This window comes from Budorcas taxicolor, chromosome 7, assembly GCF_023091745.1.
Source record: "Budorcas taxicolor isolate Tak-1 chromosome 7, Takin1.1, whole genome shotgun sequence".
Lineage (NCBI taxonomy): Eukaryota > Metazoa > Chordata > Mammalia > Artiodactyla > Bovidae > Budorcas > Budorcas taxicolor.
Window position 1 is genome coordinate 38,663,150 of NC_068916.1, and position 17,656 is coordinate 38,680,805.

At 51.4% G+C, this 17,656-nt stretch overlaps 2 protein-coding genes across 2 annotated transcripts; one reads left to right on the forward strand and one right to left on the reverse strand.

The window, feature by feature from the left end:
* The first annotated feature begins 74 nt into the window (after window positions 1–74).
* Window positions 75–3,645, forward strand: PRELID1 (PRELI domain containing 1). The gene is made up of 5 exons (XM_052643461.1): window positions 75–354; window positions 940–1,165; window positions 2,610–2,723; window positions 2,826–2,904; window positions 3,104–3,645. Exons 1-5 carry the CDS (start codon window positions 263–265, stop codon window positions 3,250–3,252), a joined length of 660 nt encoding a protein of 219 aa, XP_052499421.1. The 5' UTR covers window positions 75–262; the 3' UTR covers window positions 3,253–3,645.
* Window positions 3,646–3,937: 292 nt separating this feature from the next.
* On the reverse strand, window positions 3,938–8,212 carry MXD3 (MAX dimerization protein 3). Its single transcript, XM_052644085.1, has 6 exons — window positions 8,092–8,212; window positions 7,723–7,828; window positions 7,033–7,062; window positions 6,788–6,902; window positions 4,462–4,645; window positions 3,938–4,387 (listed from the first exon to the last, which is right to left on the reverse strand). Exons 1-6 carry the CDS (start codon window positions 8,159–8,161, stop codon window positions 4,272–4,274), a joined length of 621 nt encoding a protein of 206 aa, XP_052500045.1. The 5' UTR covers window positions 8,162–8,212; the 3' UTR covers window positions 3,938–4,271.
* Window positions 8,213–17,656: the final 9,444 nt, after the last annotated feature.

The window sequence follows — 17,656 nt, forward strand, 5'->3', positions numbered from 1 at the left end:
GTGTGGGGGCGGGGTCGTCGGGTCACGTGGGCAGGCACCGGAAGAGGTGGATACTTCACTGCCGAGCCGGAAGCGGCGCGCGGCCCGATAATTCCTCATGGCGGCGGCGGCGGCGGCGTTGGCTGGTTGGGTGCGGCGCTGTAGCGACTGACCTGCTGCTAGCCTGGCGGCTGAGCGTCGAGCTCCAGCCCGGCCTCCGCGTGCCCCTCGGGCTCCGCACCCCTGATGCTGCTCGGGCGCTGAGCCCGCCCCGGCCGGGACGATGGTGAAGTATTTCCTGGGCCAGAGCGTGCTCCGGAGTTCCTGGGACCAAGTGTTCGCTGCCTTCTGGCAGCGGTACCCGAATCCCTATAGGTACGTGGCCCTGGGAAGAGCAACCCTCCTACCTTGCTCTTTGGAGATCGGAGTCTGGGGGCCGGGAAAGACTCGACTTCGAGTCGGGGGATCTCCAGAGCCTGGCCATGTTTAGGGCAGAAGAACCCTATCGGGTAAGCGGCCAGACTAGGCCTACAAGGTACTGGAAGGAGGCTGGGCCTGGGCAGTGGATTACTTGAAGCCCTAGTCTTAAGGTTCTCTCATCTCAGTGTGGTGAGACAGGAAGAGGAAGCAGCACAGGAATTGGGGAGGGATCTTGGGGTTGGAAGTCTGGGCGCTTGCCTGCTTCTCTGCCCTTGACTGCTCTCCAGTGGTGCAGTAAATCAGGAGGTCCACCCCTGCTGGAATGCCCAGGAATCTAGGTCAGCAAGGGGGCGGGAGTTGGAATTTGCCCTGGGAGAGGCTCAAAGGCTCCAGTTCAGGTCTGAGTCACAACCACAGCTTACTCTGAAAGTTTGGGAAAAGGCCTGGCCATTCTGAGCGTGGAGGCTCCAGATGGGAACCTCAGCAGGCAGTCTCCCAGGGTCAGGCTCCTGAGGGTCACCTTCACCCTGACACCTGCAGCAAGCATGTCTTGACGGAAGACATAGTGCACCGAGAGGTGACCTCTGACCAGAAGCTCCTGTCCCGCCGACTCCTGACCAAGACGAACAGGATGCCCCGCTGGGCTGAGCGACTGTTTCCTGCCAATGTTGCTCACTCAGTGTACATCCTGGAGGATTCTATTGTGGACCCACAAAACCAGACCATGACCACCTTCACCTGGAACATCAACCACGCCCGGCTGATGGTGAGACCCCTCTCACGTCCCCCCCGGAACTAGAGCGCTCTGGATACATGTGGCTAGGGAACCATGAGAGAGCTTCTGTGAGGGGCTAGGAGCTTCAGATCAAGCAGATCTGAAGAGTGATAGCTCTAGAGTACAAACTTGGATGGTCTTTCCAGGCGGTTACCTTCTCTAGGCCTCTGTTCTAACTCGTTCATACAGTGGAGAAGGAATACCTGTGTTCCACTTGTAAGTGCTAAATGCAGGGCACTCACTGTGTGCCTGGCATGAGTATGGGTTGGGCCACAGGCATGATGCTGAGGGAAGGAGACAGTGGTTTTCAAACATCAAGCCTCCAGGGTACCTTGGATGTACCTCAGAGGGGAGAGGACTAGGCCCGCCCCTTTGACTATCTAATGTAATGGATTTCTGCCTGAGATTTTAGGGCAAGGAGAGGGAAGTTCCACATACCTTCGATTTCTTGCTTTAAAAAAAAAAGACTTGAAAATCCATGATTTATTAATAGTTTAAGGAACATTTCATCAATGAGTACCTTGAAAGCTTTCAGGACACTTTTATTCTCTCAGTTAATCGTCACAATAACACAGGGAAGTGGGTCTTACTCTATTGTGCAAAGAGAATAGTGAAGTTCAGGGAGGGGAAGTGTGCTGCAAAGTCACAGAATGAGTCACCTTAATGCTTTGCCCCAGAGTCATCTGAGGGCCCTGTCTCTATGTTTTGTAAATTACTAAGAGAAGACCTCTGAGACCTCCCTTTCAATTCAGCTGTGACAGGTGTCTTTTTAAGTGTTTCTCTTGGACGTGCAGGTCCACTTTCTCCTCTCTGATAAGGAGAATTGCCAGATTTCCTTTTCTGTTTTTGGATTGCTGGCAGTTTAAGGGCCGAAGAGGGTGGTCATAATGTTAGTTGCTCAGTGGTGATGGATAGGGAAGCCTGGTGTACTGCAGTCCATGGGGTCACAAAGAGTCAGACACAACTGAACTCAATTGAACTGTGTCTCTTTGCAACCTGATAGACTGTAGCCCACCATGCTCCTCTGGTCCTGAAATTCTCCAGGCAAGAATACTGGAGTGGGTTGCCATTTCCTTCTCCAGAGGATCTTCCTGACCCAGGGATCAAACCCAGATCTCCTGCATTGGAGGCAGATTCTTCACCATCTGAGCCATGAGGGAAACCCAAGATGGTTGGCGGGCAGGCTGAAAACACCACAGACATTTCAAGAGTTTATGTGCTGTTTAGTGTGAAGGGTCAGAGGAAAGGTTTTGAGAGCAAAATGACATTTTTTTTTCATCTTCCTACTCTTTTCCTGAAGTGCCATTTGAGACTGCAGTAAGGTAAGGGGAAGAATGCTTTCCCTCATGAAAAGAGTCAGGGGATCAAATTGATGTGTAACTTAGCCAAGTGAAGGACTCCCACGCGATTGTGGTTGACTTGCCTGCCTGCACAGGTGGTGGAGGAACGATGTGTTTACCGTGTGAACTCTGATAACAGCGGCTGGACCGAAATCCGCCGGGAAGCCTGGGTCTCCTCTAGCTTATTTGGCGTCTCCAGAGCTGTCCAGGTGAGCAGCGTTGGGATGCTGGGGCCAAAGCCATTTATCGTCGAGTCTGGGCTGGGGTTCCGTGGGCAGCTCTGAATCCTTCCCTTTCTCACTTTTTGCCAGGAATTTGGTCTCGCGCGATTCAAAAGCAACGTGACCAAGACTATGAAGGGTTTTGAATACATCTTGGCCAAGCTGCAAGGTGAGGGCTCGGGACACAGAGGCTGTCAAGTCCTAACTGCCATGATTGGGCCAGAGCCTACTCTTAGCCCACCTTCAACTCATCTGTACCCTGAGTATTTCCTTCAGAGCCTGGCCCCCAGGAGATAAATGTCCTGAGAAGTAATTCAGGTCGGTTTTCTTGGCATTCTCTAAAACCAGCCCCCCACCCTTTGCTCCAGGTGAGGCCCCTCCCAAAACCCTTGTTGAAACAGCCAAGGAAGCCAAGGAGAAGGCCAAGGAGACGGCACTGGCAGCTACAGAGAAGGCCAAGGACCTGGCCAGCAAGGCAGCCACCAAGAAGCAGCAGCAGCAGCAGCAGTTCGTGTAGCCAGCCCAGGCCCTGAGGCAGCAGTCTAGCAGACTACCAGCTCCAGTCCCTGTGCCCCCTCCTCCTGTACTTTATAATTAAAAGCCAGCTTCTAGCCCTCTCGACTGTCTGGGTGGTGGGCTGAGGGTAGGTGCCCTGTTTGGCATCTCCAGCACAGCCAGCCAGTTACCCATGTCTGAGCCGGGCCTCCTTACTCCTGCATCGGGTGGCTGAGGACAGAGGCCCAGTGACTTGCCCAGGGTCACTGCATCCAGGTGAAGTGGTCGTAAATGCTAGACTGTAAGCTCCATGAGGGCAGGGACCGTTGTTTTATCCTCTGATGTGTCCCAAGTATCTGAAACAAAATCTTGCGTGTAACAGGCACTCAATAAATACTTGATGAATTCAATCGGACACAGCTCTGGAGTCAGAAAGCTTGAATCTTGACCCCACTTGTTTTCTGGCTTTTACCCTCAGGCTGGTCACATCACTCGGCCTTGGTCCCACTCTTGAAGTGTGGACAGATGGCCTCCAAACTGTGGGGAGTAAAGGGGCACTGCGCGGTGCGGTCAGTAGGGTTTGTGGTGGCTGTGAATCTCATTTCTTCTTTTCCAGTTTGTGGCTGGAAGTTCCCACATTTTCATCAGGCAAGACCATGCACAGGAAGTTAAGAAAGAGGCTTTTAATGAAAATACAGTATGCATGGGGCAAAGGCCAGGGGCCCTTGTTTAGGAAGGAACATGAGGGCCCAAGAGGCTTCCTGCTGCCATGGACAGCTGGGCCAAGTGCTATAAAAAATACCTGGGAGGGTGGCCTGGGCCCAAGCTACCTGCCCTGCAGGGCTCGGGGGGCCCAGCACCCCTCTCCCAGGTGGGACTGCCAGCCGCCAGCAGCAGGGTACGAGGAGCACCTGTTCCCACACAGGGTCCTTTGAGTCCATTCCAACAGTGACTCCAAGCAGCCCTGGAGGCCTGGTGAGGGCTCTGGCCTGATGGCGCAAAGAGTGGGCTGAGGGCAGAGGCCGCTCTGGGCGGTGAGGGTCATAACCAGGCACCGCCGCTGTGTGAGTAGCTGTGCTCCTGGCCTGCGCTGAAGCCCCGCAGCAGCTCAGCCTCACCTCCAAACACCAGGCTCTCCACGTCCACCTCCAGCTCCTCTGCACAGGGAGAGGGCCAGTCAGGAGGCCTGGCCCGCTCATCCCACCCGACCCCTCCACTCCAGGGCACTTACCTTGGTCTGAGTCGGAGCGTTCGGAGGAGAGGCCCGAGGAGTCCAAGCTGTCCGCCCGCAGGCGCTCCCGCTCGCCCACCGTGCCCAGCCCCCGGAGTTGCTCCAGCTGCTGCCGCAGGCTCCGCTGCTTGCTGCGCAGCTTCTCCTTGAGCTGCCGGGCCCGCTGCTCCTGCTCCTCCAGCTTCTGCAAATCCAGGGGAGCAGGGGCTGGGCTCAGGCACCGCTCAACGGCAGACCGGTCATGTGACAGGCTCACTAGATGTGGGTGCCAGAGGGTTGCTCCCACATCCTGCAGGAAGCCAGGGCCTGCTGCCCTCCTATCTCACGTAAGTGGCCTGGGAGTTCTCTCTGGATGGTTGGGAGGGAGGGCTGCACAATCTCAAAGGCCCTCAGGGTTGTCAAGTGATGTGAAGGAGTGGAGTGTGCTGGTATCAGGCGATGGAGACGGGAGAGGGACTGAGGCACACCAGCAAGTGCATACTAAGGCTTGGAGGAGGTGTCCCAGGCCAATTACTGCCACGTGGGAACAAGCCCAGTGTTGCCAGATCTCCTAGGGCTTGTTTTTGTTTTGGCCACGCCACACAGCATGTGGGATATTCATTCCCTGACCAGAGATAGAACCTGCATCCACTATTTTTAGAAAGCTACAAATCCACCTGTCAATGCAGAAGACGTGGATTCGATTCTTAAGCAGGAATGATCCCTTGGAGAAGGAAATGGCTACCCACCCAGTATTCTTGCCTGGGAAATCCCATGGGCAGAGGAGCCTGGCAGGCTACAGTCCATGAGGTTGTAAAGAATCTGACACGACTGAGCAACTAAATGACAAGAGATTAAACAAAGGCTACCAGTTTGTAACTCCTCAAGATCCTGCCAGGAACCCTAAGGCTTCAGTATTAGTCCTCTCCTGCCGCCTCCATGCGAGCTCTGCCAGCCCTGAGATCCAGGGACTGGAGGACCAAGGGTTCTCCCATCAGGCCCTCAGTGGGCAAAAGCATGCATTCAATCAACAAGAAGGGGAGAATTGGGTGAGGAGGTATTTGAACTGGGTATAGATGGATGAATAAGCGCTACCCAGGTGAAGATGGAGGAGGAAACATCCAGGCAGAGTGAAAATGGGAAGAGTATAGAGAGTTCAGCTTTTTAGTGGGACATGGCACAAGATGAGACCAGAAGTGAGGCCTGTGTTGTGAAGGGCCTTGAGATTCACAGGATGTAAAATACTGAAAGTGTCCTGTCAGAAACCATGGAAGGTTTTCAGCAGGGGACAGACCTGGACAGATCTATGAGCAGCAAAGAGCATTCCAGGGCAAGGTGAGGAGGACAGCCAGGTGGAGGCAAAACAGGAAGCAGGGAGTCCAGAAGGAGCAATCTCTAGGTCCCGCCCATGGGACAGCCAGCACCCAAGACACACATCCCTCTGAGAACCAGGTCAGCCAAATTCCACATGAGACACTGGAGCCCACTTTCCAACCAGGGTGTTATTCAACCATAAGGCACCGTGAGGACAGTGCTAACAGTTTCCACACCATTTTATTTGCTGCGTGGCACCTCCAGCCTTTTCTGCCACAGCTGCCTGTGCCCACAACAGGGCCTGGCAGGGCACATGCGCACTTGTTGCAAAGGAATCCAAGTCAAGAGACACAGGCCTCAGTTCTGAATCTGCCTTTCATCAGCCCGCTGTGCTTCCATTTCTTCCTCTGTCAAAAGGGCCAGGAGGGCAGGAAAAGGCCTCCACTGTTTCCAAGTCACTTCTAAGCGCCCCCACTCTGTGGTGATGCCTCGTCTTGAGTCAGCCCATCCCACTCCCATCCACCAGGGGGCGCTGAGCTGAGCCCGGGAAGGAAAGGTCACTGGTGTCCTCTCGGCCCTTTTTCCCCTTCTGGCCTCTGGACCTGCCTCCCAAAGCAGGACAGGCCCCTCAGAACAGGAGGCCTTGAGGATGCAGGAGAGGAGGAGTGAGAAACAGCCCTCTCCAGACTGAGGGATCCTTATAGGGACCCATCACAGAATGTCCCCCATACAGAGGAGGAAATGAAGTCCAGAGAGGCTACCTAACTTGCTCCAGGTTTCACAGTTGGGATTCAAGTAATAATTGTAATAACAAGTGAACATTTATTGGGAAAACTTGCTTAAAGCCTCAGAACAAACCCTCTTGGGTTACTTCCTGCTTTTCTTCCTACTTAAACTTGGAAACTAAAAGCACAGAGCCCACACAGTTGGTCTGTTACATGAGACTTCGCTCCTAGTTCCTCCCAGTTTCTCCCTATTACGCTTCTCCCAGCATCCTGGCAAGCTGGCCCTGGGCCCCAGGGTAGTGTCTTACCTGGATGTGCATTCTAGCCCTGCGCAGAAGGCTCAGTGTGGTGTATCGGACACAGTCAGCCCCCAGGGGCATCTGCTGCTTCAGCTGCTCCAGGCATCGCTTCAGCTGGGCCCTCCTGCAGAGGGAGGGGTCTAGAGGGCAGTGCCAGCCCAGGCTCGCTGGCAGATGAGGGATGGCAGGGGAGGGAAGGCCAGAGGGAGGCTATTCCTGGGGACTGGTGCTCTCAGGGCAGGGTGGGGACTCACCTGCGCTTCTCCAGCTCGTTGTGCACAGACCTGCCAATGCCAGAGAGGATGGGGTGAGGGGGTGTCAGTTAGTGTCCACACCCTCAGTCTCAGAGTCCCCAGGGGCTCAAAATTGACTACAGATGTGTGCCCCAAACTAGCCCACTGTGGGGACCTTGCACTGGCCTCAGACAGCTGAGTCCCATGCAGAGGCAGAGGCAGTAAGGAGGTCAAATGCTGAGCGAGGTCTGCCCAGGTGATGTGGGGTCCAAACAGAGTCCCCTAGCCACAATCAGGAAGGGCTTCCTGAACACAAGTGACATTTGAGTTAAGCCCAGCCACACAAGTTACCCAAAATGAGTAGTGGGGGGAGAGGCATTCAAATTGAGGGGGAATGGGTGTGCAAAGGGTTGAGAGGAGAGAAAAGGAGAATGCCTGTGAAGGAAAGCAAGTGGTTTCTTTTAGGAGTGTGAGTGGAAGCAGGACCCAGAACTATTATTCACAGTTCCAAACACATCAGAGGTGCTTGAGAAATAGTCCTTGAACGAAGTGTGTGTTCGGAGGATGGGGAAACGGCAGGAGTCCGTATGCCTCCAGAGCAAGGTACTTGGCCCAGAAGATGCAAGCAACAAGGAGGAAGCGGGCAGTGGAGAGACCCGATGAAGGACGGCGCCCATCCCCCTACTCCCCGCTGCCCCCGGCCCTCCTCACCGCCCACTGTCCAGCGCGCCAGGAGCTTGGGGAGACCGCTTCCTCCTCCTGTGGACTGGACCTGGACTCCGGTGAGGGCACAGGGACGCATAGCCATGCTCGGCCTCTGCCAGAGAGAGTCCCCGCCAGCGTCAGGCTAGTCCCAGCGGGCGCCCCATGCACGGCACCGTCAGAAAGGGATTTTGGGCTACAGGGCCATTTCCCCAACCCCTCCAGCCCACTGCCCGCGGACCCCTCTTAAGTTGAGCGCGGCGGTGCCGCAAGACTACTGCCCTAAAGCCATGCATTCTTCAAGTCTGGAGTCAAGCCCAGCCCAGGCCAGTGTCAGCGAGGTCGCCTCCTGGAGTCCGACCAAAGGTTCTTCCTCACCTCTCTCGCGGCGCTCCAGGAACTCCGCCGCCTGCAGCAAGACTTGGATGTTGCTGGCCACCGGTTCCATGTCGGCGACAGCCGGAGGCGGGCGGGCCTGTGGTGCAGACCCGAGCAGCGGCGACACCACTTTTGTTACAATGTAACTGACACGGGGCAACAAACACAGGCGCCCGGCCCGCCCCCAAGACGCCCCGCCCCGGGACAGCCTAGCTCTTGGTCCCGCCCTTCTGGAACGCGCCCTTGAACCGCAGCCCACCCTCCGCCCACCTGCCCGCCCCCTAGGACTCCCGTAGGGCTTCCACCAGGCCTGGCCCTCGGGCGAACGCCCGGGCTGGAGTGGGGGTGCCGCGTCTTGCCGCTTCGCTCAGCGACCCCGCGCCGATCACTTGGCGTTTCTGGGCCTCAGTCTCCAGCCCAGTACTGGTGACTAGAGGCCCGCACGCTGAATGGTGCCCTGGGGGCGGGTGGCCCACCCGAGGCCCCGGGCTTGGCCGCTGCACGTGGGCGCCGCGGAGGCGGGGCCGGCGGACGCCCTCGCCCATTTGCTCTCCGCCGCTGGTGCCTCGCTGACGTCACCTTATGGGCGGAGCAGGAAGGCCTCGGAGGCACTATTGGCTGCGTGCGGCTCCGCCCTCTCCCGCCGCTGGTCAACATGTTCGGGCGGGAAAAGGAGCAGGTTTCAAATTTGAAAACCCCGGCGATGGGGGCGGGGTTAAGCAGGGAATGGGGCCGCAATGCGCAAGCGCCGGGGGGCGGGGCGCGGATCTGGCTCCCGAGCTGCTGCTGCTACTGAATCGCTTCAATGGTGTACGACTCTGTGCGACCCCATAGACGGCAGCCCATCAGGCTCCTCCGTCCCTGGGATTCTCCAGGCAGGAGTACTGGAGTGGGTTGGCATTTCCTTCTCCAATGCGTGAAACTGGAAAGTGAAAGGGAAGTCACTCAGTCGTGTACGACTCTTAGCGACCCCACGGACTGCAGCCTACCAGGCTCCTCCGTCCATGGGATTTTCCAGGCAAGAGTCCTGGACTGGGGTGCCAGTGCCTTCTCCGGGCTCCGGAGCTGGGGGGTTAGTATCCTTGCAGGCTTGCCCTCTGCCCCCGTAGCTCCTCGCTGATCTTCAGCTTCCTACTGTGGCGAATGGGAGTAGTCTCCCGGCTTCTCATCTGCAGGGAAGCTGTTGTTGCTACGAAAACGTCAGAAGGGTACCGATTTATGAGAACCAGCTGGCTAGAGTCCTGGGTTCTGGAGCCATCAGAGTTGAGTTCGCTCACCGCTACTTCTCAGCTGTGTGGCTCGGGAAGTGCCCTCCTTCCTGTAAGTTCGGGAAGCCCTGCGAAACCGTTGTCGTCGAAGACCTGGGCATTGAAGGATCAGAGCCGTGCGCAGTTTGTAGGAGCTGATGATTTTGTAACCTGACACAGGCTTCTTCCTCCCACAGAGCCCATGGTTGCCTTGCTGCTAAGTCACTTCAGTCGTGTCCGACCCTCAGCGACCCCGTGGACTTCAGCCTTCCAGGCTCCTCCGTCCTTGGGATTTTCCAGGCAAGAGCACTGGAGTGGGGTGCCATTGCCTTCTCCATGTAAGCGTGTTACTATGACTTTTAACATCATCAAACAGTAACTGTTGGCATATATAAGGGGTTCCCTTCTGTTGTACTTCAAATAGGCGCCAAATGCTTGTAATGATTTCGTTCTTATAGGACCTTTATCTCTCACTTCTAAAAGATCTTTCAATAGGATCGAGGTGGAGGCAGAATTTTTTTTTTTTAAGTTTCATCCTAAAATGTAAGAAACAAATACAACCAGACAGAAGGAGAGAGCGGATTGGACGCACCCCTCTCATTTGGCCCGCCCCACATCCTCACAGGTCGATATCCCTCTGACTTGGATCCGTAGCCCTGATCCTGACGATACTGCTGCAGGCTATTCAGCAGCACCACCTCAGTCTGCTCCTGGCAGGCTTTGGTTGCCTTACCCAGAGTCAATGAGCCCTTCTTTAACTTGACTGCCTAGCCTCCGGAAGGAGATGATGCAGTGACTTCTAGGGGCGGCTCCAGAGACAGTGACAGTCTAAGGGTGGAGCCCAGAAGATGAAAGCAGCTGTTACAGAGTTGAGCATTACTGTTAGGATGGGGCTGAATCTATGGCCCGGAAATGGAGAGGAGGGAGAAGGAGGAACTAGATTCTTTATAAACAGCCCTGGGTAAACACATGGCACACAGCAGTCAGTCCTCTCAGTTCTTCGGACAAAACCTTTGAGTTTCTCTAGGAGTCACTTCTAGGGGAATCACTGACATGCTCAGCCAAGAACTGCTGCCTGGGACTATCCACCCTTTCACCCACCCGTTCACTCATGAAATATTTGCTGAGAACTTGCAGGACCCTAGGCAATGTGCTGGGGGCTGGAGAACACAAGGTTGGGCAGAACCAGACAGGGTCCTTCCCTCTGCCAAGCTCTTGCATGAGGGGGAGGGAGACTGACATAGTAATCACACAGTAAAGATACAGTGTGACAGGTCCCACATAGGAAAAGACACAATGTAAGCACACTTCCTAAAGGAGCATTTGGCCTAATCAGAGAGGTCAAAGAAGGTTTTTCTGGGGCAGGGATGAGGAGGTGTTATCTATGTATAGGAGGAATGTATGAGAATTCCAGACACACTAATAGCAGGTGCAGAGGCCCTGGGACTGAAAGGACTTATGCAGATGGAAAGAAGGTCAATGTGGCCAGCGTAGAGAGATCAAAGATAATGGAGAGGCTTGCAGGGCCCAGAAGAGACTGAAGGGTTCCCCAAACCCCCACCAATTAATTTTGTCCGCATAAAAGAGTCACAAGACTTGTGAATGAATTTCCCATTTTATTTAACTAAAGTCAGCACCCACACAGTGTAGGCACAAACCAACTAGTAAGATACCTGGGACCCCGGTGGCCCAGCCTTGGGCGGGGAGAACTGTGAAGGATAAGAGCCCCCAGCAGCGGGAGGGAGCTCTTAAAGAGTTGTACTGTGTGCTCAGCCGTGTCCAACTCTGGGACCCCATGGACTGTAGGCCGCCAGGCTCCTCTGTCCATGGGGATTCTCCAAGCAAGAATACTAGAGTGGGCTGCCATGCCCTCCTCCAGGGGATATTCCCACTCTGGGATTGAACCCAGGTCTCCCACATTGCAGGCAGATTCTTTACCATCTGAGCCACTACGGAAGCCCAAGAATATTGGCGTGGGTAGCCTGTCCTGTCTCCAGGGGATCTTCTTGACCCAGGAATCGAACCAGGGTCTCCTGCATTGCAGGCGGGTTCTTTACCAGCTGAGCTACCAGGGAAGCTCAGAGTTAGGGCTGCTCCAACTGGAGGTTGTGGAAGTGAGACAGAAGCTGCAAAGCAGACTTGAGTAACCATGTCAAGGAGTTTGGACTTCATCCTAGAAGGGTAGGCTTTGAGCTAGGGAACAACATGGCCCTCAGGCCTCCCAGGGCCACTAACTAGAGGAACAGGAAACAATCCTTCCCAGGGAGCAGGGCAAGTGGAGGAGGATGGGGCTCCTGCCCCAAACCTTTGGATGCCCTTCTGGGCCCCTCTGAGGCAATGCTAGTACTAGTCCCATCTGGGCACAGGGCTGGGCAGAGGCCTCCAGTGCTCCTGCCCTCTCAGCAGTGACTGGTCTTAGAGCCTCTTCCCCAGGACCCTAGGTCCTGCCGAGTTCAGCTTGCACACTGAAGCCGTATGGCCTCGCCACCCCTCAGCCCTCACTGCCCACACTTCAGTGCAGGTTCTGTCCGAAACCAGTGTCCTCTGGGCTCCAAGGGGCAGAGTCTGCATATGTGTCCTGAGTGAATGGGAGGGGAGAAGGGGACCCCCACCCTGCTACCTTGCCCCAGTCAGGACATCTGGAAGAGGGCAGCTTTCAGGGTCTCAGCCCCAGGCTTACCATGCTTTCTCACGCTATGGACAGGATGCCCGAAGAGACAGCTCCTGCCGTTCCCCCGGGACCCTCTCGCCTCCTTCCCTGCAGGTGAGAGTAATAGTGGGGGTGGGGGGGGAGGGTGGGGACAGTACTGGAGCTGAGGCCTGGCTCAGGCCCGGGACCCTGCCCAGCCTCTTCTCTATGCTCCCTGTCCCAGCCTCTCCCAGTTCACTCACCCTCCCTTCTTCCCAGAGAGTAGCATTCCATGGTCACTGAGCTAACCAGGCCGTGTCCCTGCTGAAAGTCCCTCCAAGACTCCCTCAGCCCTGAGGACAAAGTTCAAGCTGGCTCTGCCTTCCTTCTGCCCTGTCAGGCCACATGCACTGCCCTTGCCCCACTTCCCTAACCCTGCTAGTTTGGCTTACATGTCACTTCCTCCAGGAAGTCCTTAGGCCTCTATTCTGAAAACAGCAGAGCATCCTTCTGAAAACAGCAGTGGCTCTGGGTCCCTCAGGGTCAGTCTTCTCTATCTGCCTATGAACACAGCAATAGAGGAAGCCTGTGCTAAGAAAAGGGTTTGGCCAAGCTGTCGTGGGGGGAGGGGACAGCAGACCGTGGTGGGCCTGGGTCTCTATGTACACAGGAGGCCAGTGGCATAGCAGTCAACAGGCCCCCAACTTGGAGGCCACAGCCGGAATGCCACTCCAGGCCTGTTGACAGGAGCTGCACGACACAGTGACTGACAGAATCAGCAAGGCTAACTGCTCCCTCTGCAAGGGCAGGGGAACAGGCCACGAGGCCCGGCCTGGCTAGACTACGTCTAAGAAGAGGCTGACAGTCCTGGTTATCCTGGGTGGGGTCGCTGGGAAAAGGCCTCTAAGACCTGTAGTATGTCCACATTTTTATTCCTGATATAGGTAGATTCCCCACCACCACCCTTGATAAGTTTTACTGGAAGTATATCAATTTTGTTAATTTTTTTTAGACAATCACCTTTGGATTTCTTTTGCTCCTTTGTTATCTGGGTTTCTTAACAGGGAAATGTACATAATTCACTTTATTCCTTTCTTCTTTTCTGCACCTTGCTTTCACTCCATCCCACAAACGTTAAGGTGGTGTTTTTGTTTTGTTTTTCATTCACATAGAGATATTTTTAGAATTTTTCTTTGACCTGAGGCCTGTGGGTAACCTGAAGTGTTTTCCATAATGTCCAATACTTGGGAATTTTCTAGATGTCTTTTTATTATTGGCTTGTAATTTAATTCTATGGTGGGAAAATACACTCTTCTGATTTTGATCATTTGATCAATCAAATTTATCAAAGCCTATATGTTCCAGTATATGATCTATCTTGGTGAATGTTTTATATGCATGTAAAAATAACATGCATCCTCCAGTTGTTACCTGTAGTGTTCTAAAAGCATCAGATTAAGTTGGTTGACTGTGTTGTATATAAAAAAAATTCATATCCTTACTAATCTTTTTTGTCTATTAGTTCTATCAATTAGTAGAAGATAAGTGTTAAAATCTCAGAATTTAATTGTGAAATTGTCTATTGCATTTTACTTTATATATTGTGAAACTCTAGGTGCGCATACCTTCATGATTGCTTATCTTCTTGTTGACTTCATTGTTTTTGCATTCTGAAATATCCCTCTTTATCTTTGACAATCTTTTCTTTAACACTGCTTTGATATTAATATGTCACACAGTTCCTTTTGACTAGTGCTCTCACTGCGTGTTTTTTCCCATCTTTTTTACTTTTTACCTAACAGTGTCTTAGTATTTAACATGTTTATCCTACAAATAGCATATGATGGGAGTTTTCCCCTGTGGCCTGATAATCTCTGCCTTTGAATTGTGTTTAATACAATTATTTTGACACAGTTGGTTTTAAGGTCTGTCATCTTGATTTTTATTTTACATTTGTCCCATCTGTCCTTTTCCTCTTTTCCCTCCTGTTCTGACTTGTTCTGGATTATTTGAGTCTTTGTCAGCCTTGCAGTATATATTATATTAATATCTACAATTGGCTTATCATTTCCTCTTTCAAGTGGTCTTTTAAGTATTCACTTTAAGAACTGTAATAACAAATGTCTTTAAATTAGGACAGTCTACTCTGAATTAATAGTATACAATTTAAAATATAAGGTAAGAAACATACACCATTATGCTTCATTTACTCTCTACCACCCTTTTTACTACTGTTATTATATATTTTATTTCTATATGTATTAAAATTCCTAGAATACATTGCTACAATCTTGCTTTAAACAGTCAACTGACTTTTTAAAAATTAAGAAATAATCTTTTCTATTTCCCTGCACTTTTACCATTTCCAGCATGTGTCATTCTGTCCTGTAGAGCTGGGTTTTATTGGTACCATCTTCCTTCAGCCAAGGGAGCTGCCTTTGGCCTTCCTTGCAGTGCGGGTCTTTTAACAACACATTCTACCAGCTTTTCTTCATTGAAAATGTATTTATTTCATCTTCATTTCTGTAGCATATTTACACTACATATAAGATTCTAGGTTGACTGCCTTTCGGCACTTTAATTACGTTATTGGTTTGCCTTCTGACTAGTATTTCTTTTCCATGTCAGCTGGAATTCTTATCACTTCCCGCTGTATGTAATGTATTTATTTCCTCTAATTTTTTTTTCTTTTTTTCAGTTATTGGCTCTGGTAGCTCAGATGGTAAAGAATCCACCTGCAATGTCAGAGACCTGGGTTGGGAAGATCCTCTGGAAAAGAGAATGGCTACTCACTCCAGTATTCTTGCCTGGAGAATCTCATAGACAGAGGAGCCTGGCAGGCTACAGTCCATGAGGTCACAAAGAGTTCATCACAACTGAACAGCTTTCACTCTCACTTTCATTGGCTATGATACCCGTGGATGTGGTTTTCTTTGCGTTTGCCTTGCTTGGTGTGTTTTAAGCATCTGGAATGTTTTTCAGTCTTTAGTTCTTCAAATATTTTTCTCCACCTCTCTTCCCTCTCCCCTCTCTTAATCTGAACTCAATTTCATGTATGTTTCCAGGTTTCATAATATATCAAGGGGAACTGATGCTGTTAATTTTAATTTTTTTTAAATTGAAGGCTAATTCTTTACAATACAGCATTGTTAATGTGCGTGTGTGTGTTTTACTCTCTCTGCTTCGTTGTGGATAAGTTCTATTTACTTGGCTTCAAGTTTGCTTACTCTTTCTTCTGTAACATCTAATTTGGCGTTTAGCCCATCCATTGTAGTTTTTAATTCAGCTATTGTATTTTTCAGATCTAGAATTTCCACTTAGTCCTTTTTTAAAAGTGTTCTACCCATATCCCAGAATATCTCATTACCCATGTGTTATGGGCTTCCATAATTTGTTCTCTGACAGTTCTGGGGAAGTCCAAACTCCAGGTGTCAGCAGAATTGGTTCCCTCCTGAGGGTCCCAGACTGACCTCATTTTATAACTATATCTGTAAGGATCCTATTTCCAAATTAGGTCACATTCGAAGTTCTGGTGAACATGAATTTTTGAGGGACACTATTCAACTTATTATTACCCCTTCTCTATCACAATTATTCTTTTGCTATTAATTAGTTTATATATTTATAATCGTTGTTGCATGTCCTTGCCTGCTAATTCCAATAACTTAGGGTTTTCTTTTTGGGAAGGGGGCTTCCATTGACTATATTTTCTCTTTATTATGAAGCATATTTTCTTGTTTCTTCTCATGCCTTATAATTTTTTACTGATTCTAGAATATAAAAGTGAGAAAATATAATGGAACATAACCATATCAAAGTATATATTGGGATTTTTTTTCAGTGTACTTACTGTTGGGCCGTGCTGGACTTTCGCCGCTGCGCACGGCCTTTCTCCCGTTGCATGAGTGAGGCCGCCGTCGCGGTGTGCAGGCTCCTGGCTGCGCCGGCTTCTCTCGTGGAGCAGAGGCTCTAGATGCACAGGCTTCAGCCGCACCTCCCGGGCTCTAGAGCGCGGACTCAGTAACTGGGCCACAGGGTCTTAGTTGCGCGTGGCATGTGGAATCCTCCCTGAGCAGGGATTGAACCCATGTCCCCTGCCCTGGCAGATGGATTCCCATCCACTGTGCCACCAGGGAAGTCCTATATTATTTTGTTTTGTTTACTTTCTTAAGAGTGCAAGTCCTTACCTGTTTGGCAGTTAGAGGGAGAGGCTCATCATTCAGATTCCTACTAAGCTTGTGAGAAGATTAACAAACGGTACAGGGTAGAGATGAGAAGGATCACACTCACATGAGACCACCATCACTTCAGACCCTAACTGCAAATTCAGGGGTTTCACCAAAGCACTGTTGGGAGTGGCAATTTTCAAGGACTCACAGAACCTGCTCAAAGCTATTATACTCCCTATATACACTGTATTATACAGTTTCTTATAGAGAAGGGATACAGATTAAGATAGACAAAGTGAAGAAGTTCATGAGTCTACAGAAGTGAAAAATGTGGGGCTCCTTCTCTCTGTGTAGCCAGGACATACACAGTATACTGTGCACTAGGGAGGCTGTTCTGAGTTACTCAGGCAAGACATTGATCTGTTGATCTCGGTCTGCAGATCAACCGACACCCTGTGATGCTAAATCACCTGTGCAGTTTTTCCGGTGTGAGCAGTCCCCACCCTGAGGTGCGGTCAGCACCCACCCTAAATCAGGTCTTTTTCTCTGGCTAGCCCAGCGCTCCTTGGAAGAAAAGCTATGACCAACCTACACAGCATATTAAAAGCAGAGACATTACTTTGCCAACAAAGGTCTGTCTAGTCAAAGCTATGGTTTTTCCAGCAGTCATGTACGGAGTGAGAGTTGGATACAAAGAAAGCTGAGTGCCGAAGAACTGATGCTTTTGAACTGTGGTGTTGGAGAAGGCTCTTGAGAGTCCCTTGGACTGCAAGGAGATCCAACCGGTCAACTCTAAAGGAAATCAATCCTGAATATTCACTGGAAGGACTCATGCTGAAGCTGAAACGGCCACCTGATGTGAAAAACTGACTCATTTGAAAAGACCCTGATGCTGGGAAAGATTAAAGGCGGGAGAAGGGGATGACAGAGGATGAGATGGTTGGATGGCATCACCAACTCTATGGCCATGAGTTTGAGCAAGCTCTGGGAGTTGGTGATGGACAAGGAAGCCTGGCATGCTGTAATCCGTGGGGGTAGCAAAGAGTCAGACATGACTGAGCGACTGAACTGAACTGAGCCCAACACTCCCAGAAAATAAAGCATAATTTAGGGAAAACAAAGGTATCTCCCAGGACCTGAGGGCAAAATCCAGACCTCTTTTGGGACAGTTAAATTCTTTAAGACACAGGACAACCTTTGCCTGTGGCCAAGGCTCTGACAGCAAAATGATCATATTGCTGAACAGTTAGGGGACCAGTGTTGAGGTTCTTGTTGTTCAGTCACTAAGTCATGTCCAGTGATTTGCGACCCCATGCACTGCAGCATGCCAGGCTTCCCTGTCCTCCAGTGTCTCCCAGAGTCTGCTCAAATTTGTGTTCTCTGAGTTGGCCATGCTATCTAACCATCTCATCATCTGACGCCCTCTTCTCTTTTTGCCCTCAATCTTTCCCATGCATCAGGGTCTTTTCCATTAAGTCTGTTCTTTGCATCAGGTGGCCAAAGTATTGAGCTTCACTTTC

Coding starts and splice junctions, on each gene's coding strand:
- PRELID1 (XM_052643461.1), top strand. CDS start 263: ATGGTGAAGTATTTCCTGGGCCAGAGCGTGCTCCGGAGTTCCTGGGAC. Junction 355..939: donor CGGTACCCGAATCCCTATAG/GTACGTGGCCCT, acceptor TGACACCTGCAG/CAAGCATGTCTTGACGGAAG. Junction 2,905..3,103: donor CATCTTGGCCAAGCTGCAAG/GTGAGGGCTCGG, acceptor CCTTTGCTCCAG/GTGAGGCCCCTCCCAAAACC.
- MXD3 (XM_052644085.1), bottom strand. CDS start 8,161: ATGGAACCGGTGGCCAGCAACATCCAAGTCTTGCTGCAGGCGGCGGAG. Junction 7,063..7,722: donor GGCGCGCTGGACAGTGGGCG/GTGAGGAGGGCC, acceptor TGGCATTGGCAG/GTCTGTGCACAACGAGCTGG. Junction 4,646..6,787: donor GGGCTAGAATGCACATCCAG/GTAAGACACTAC, acceptor CTGGATTTGCAG/AAGCTGGAGGAGCAGGAGCA.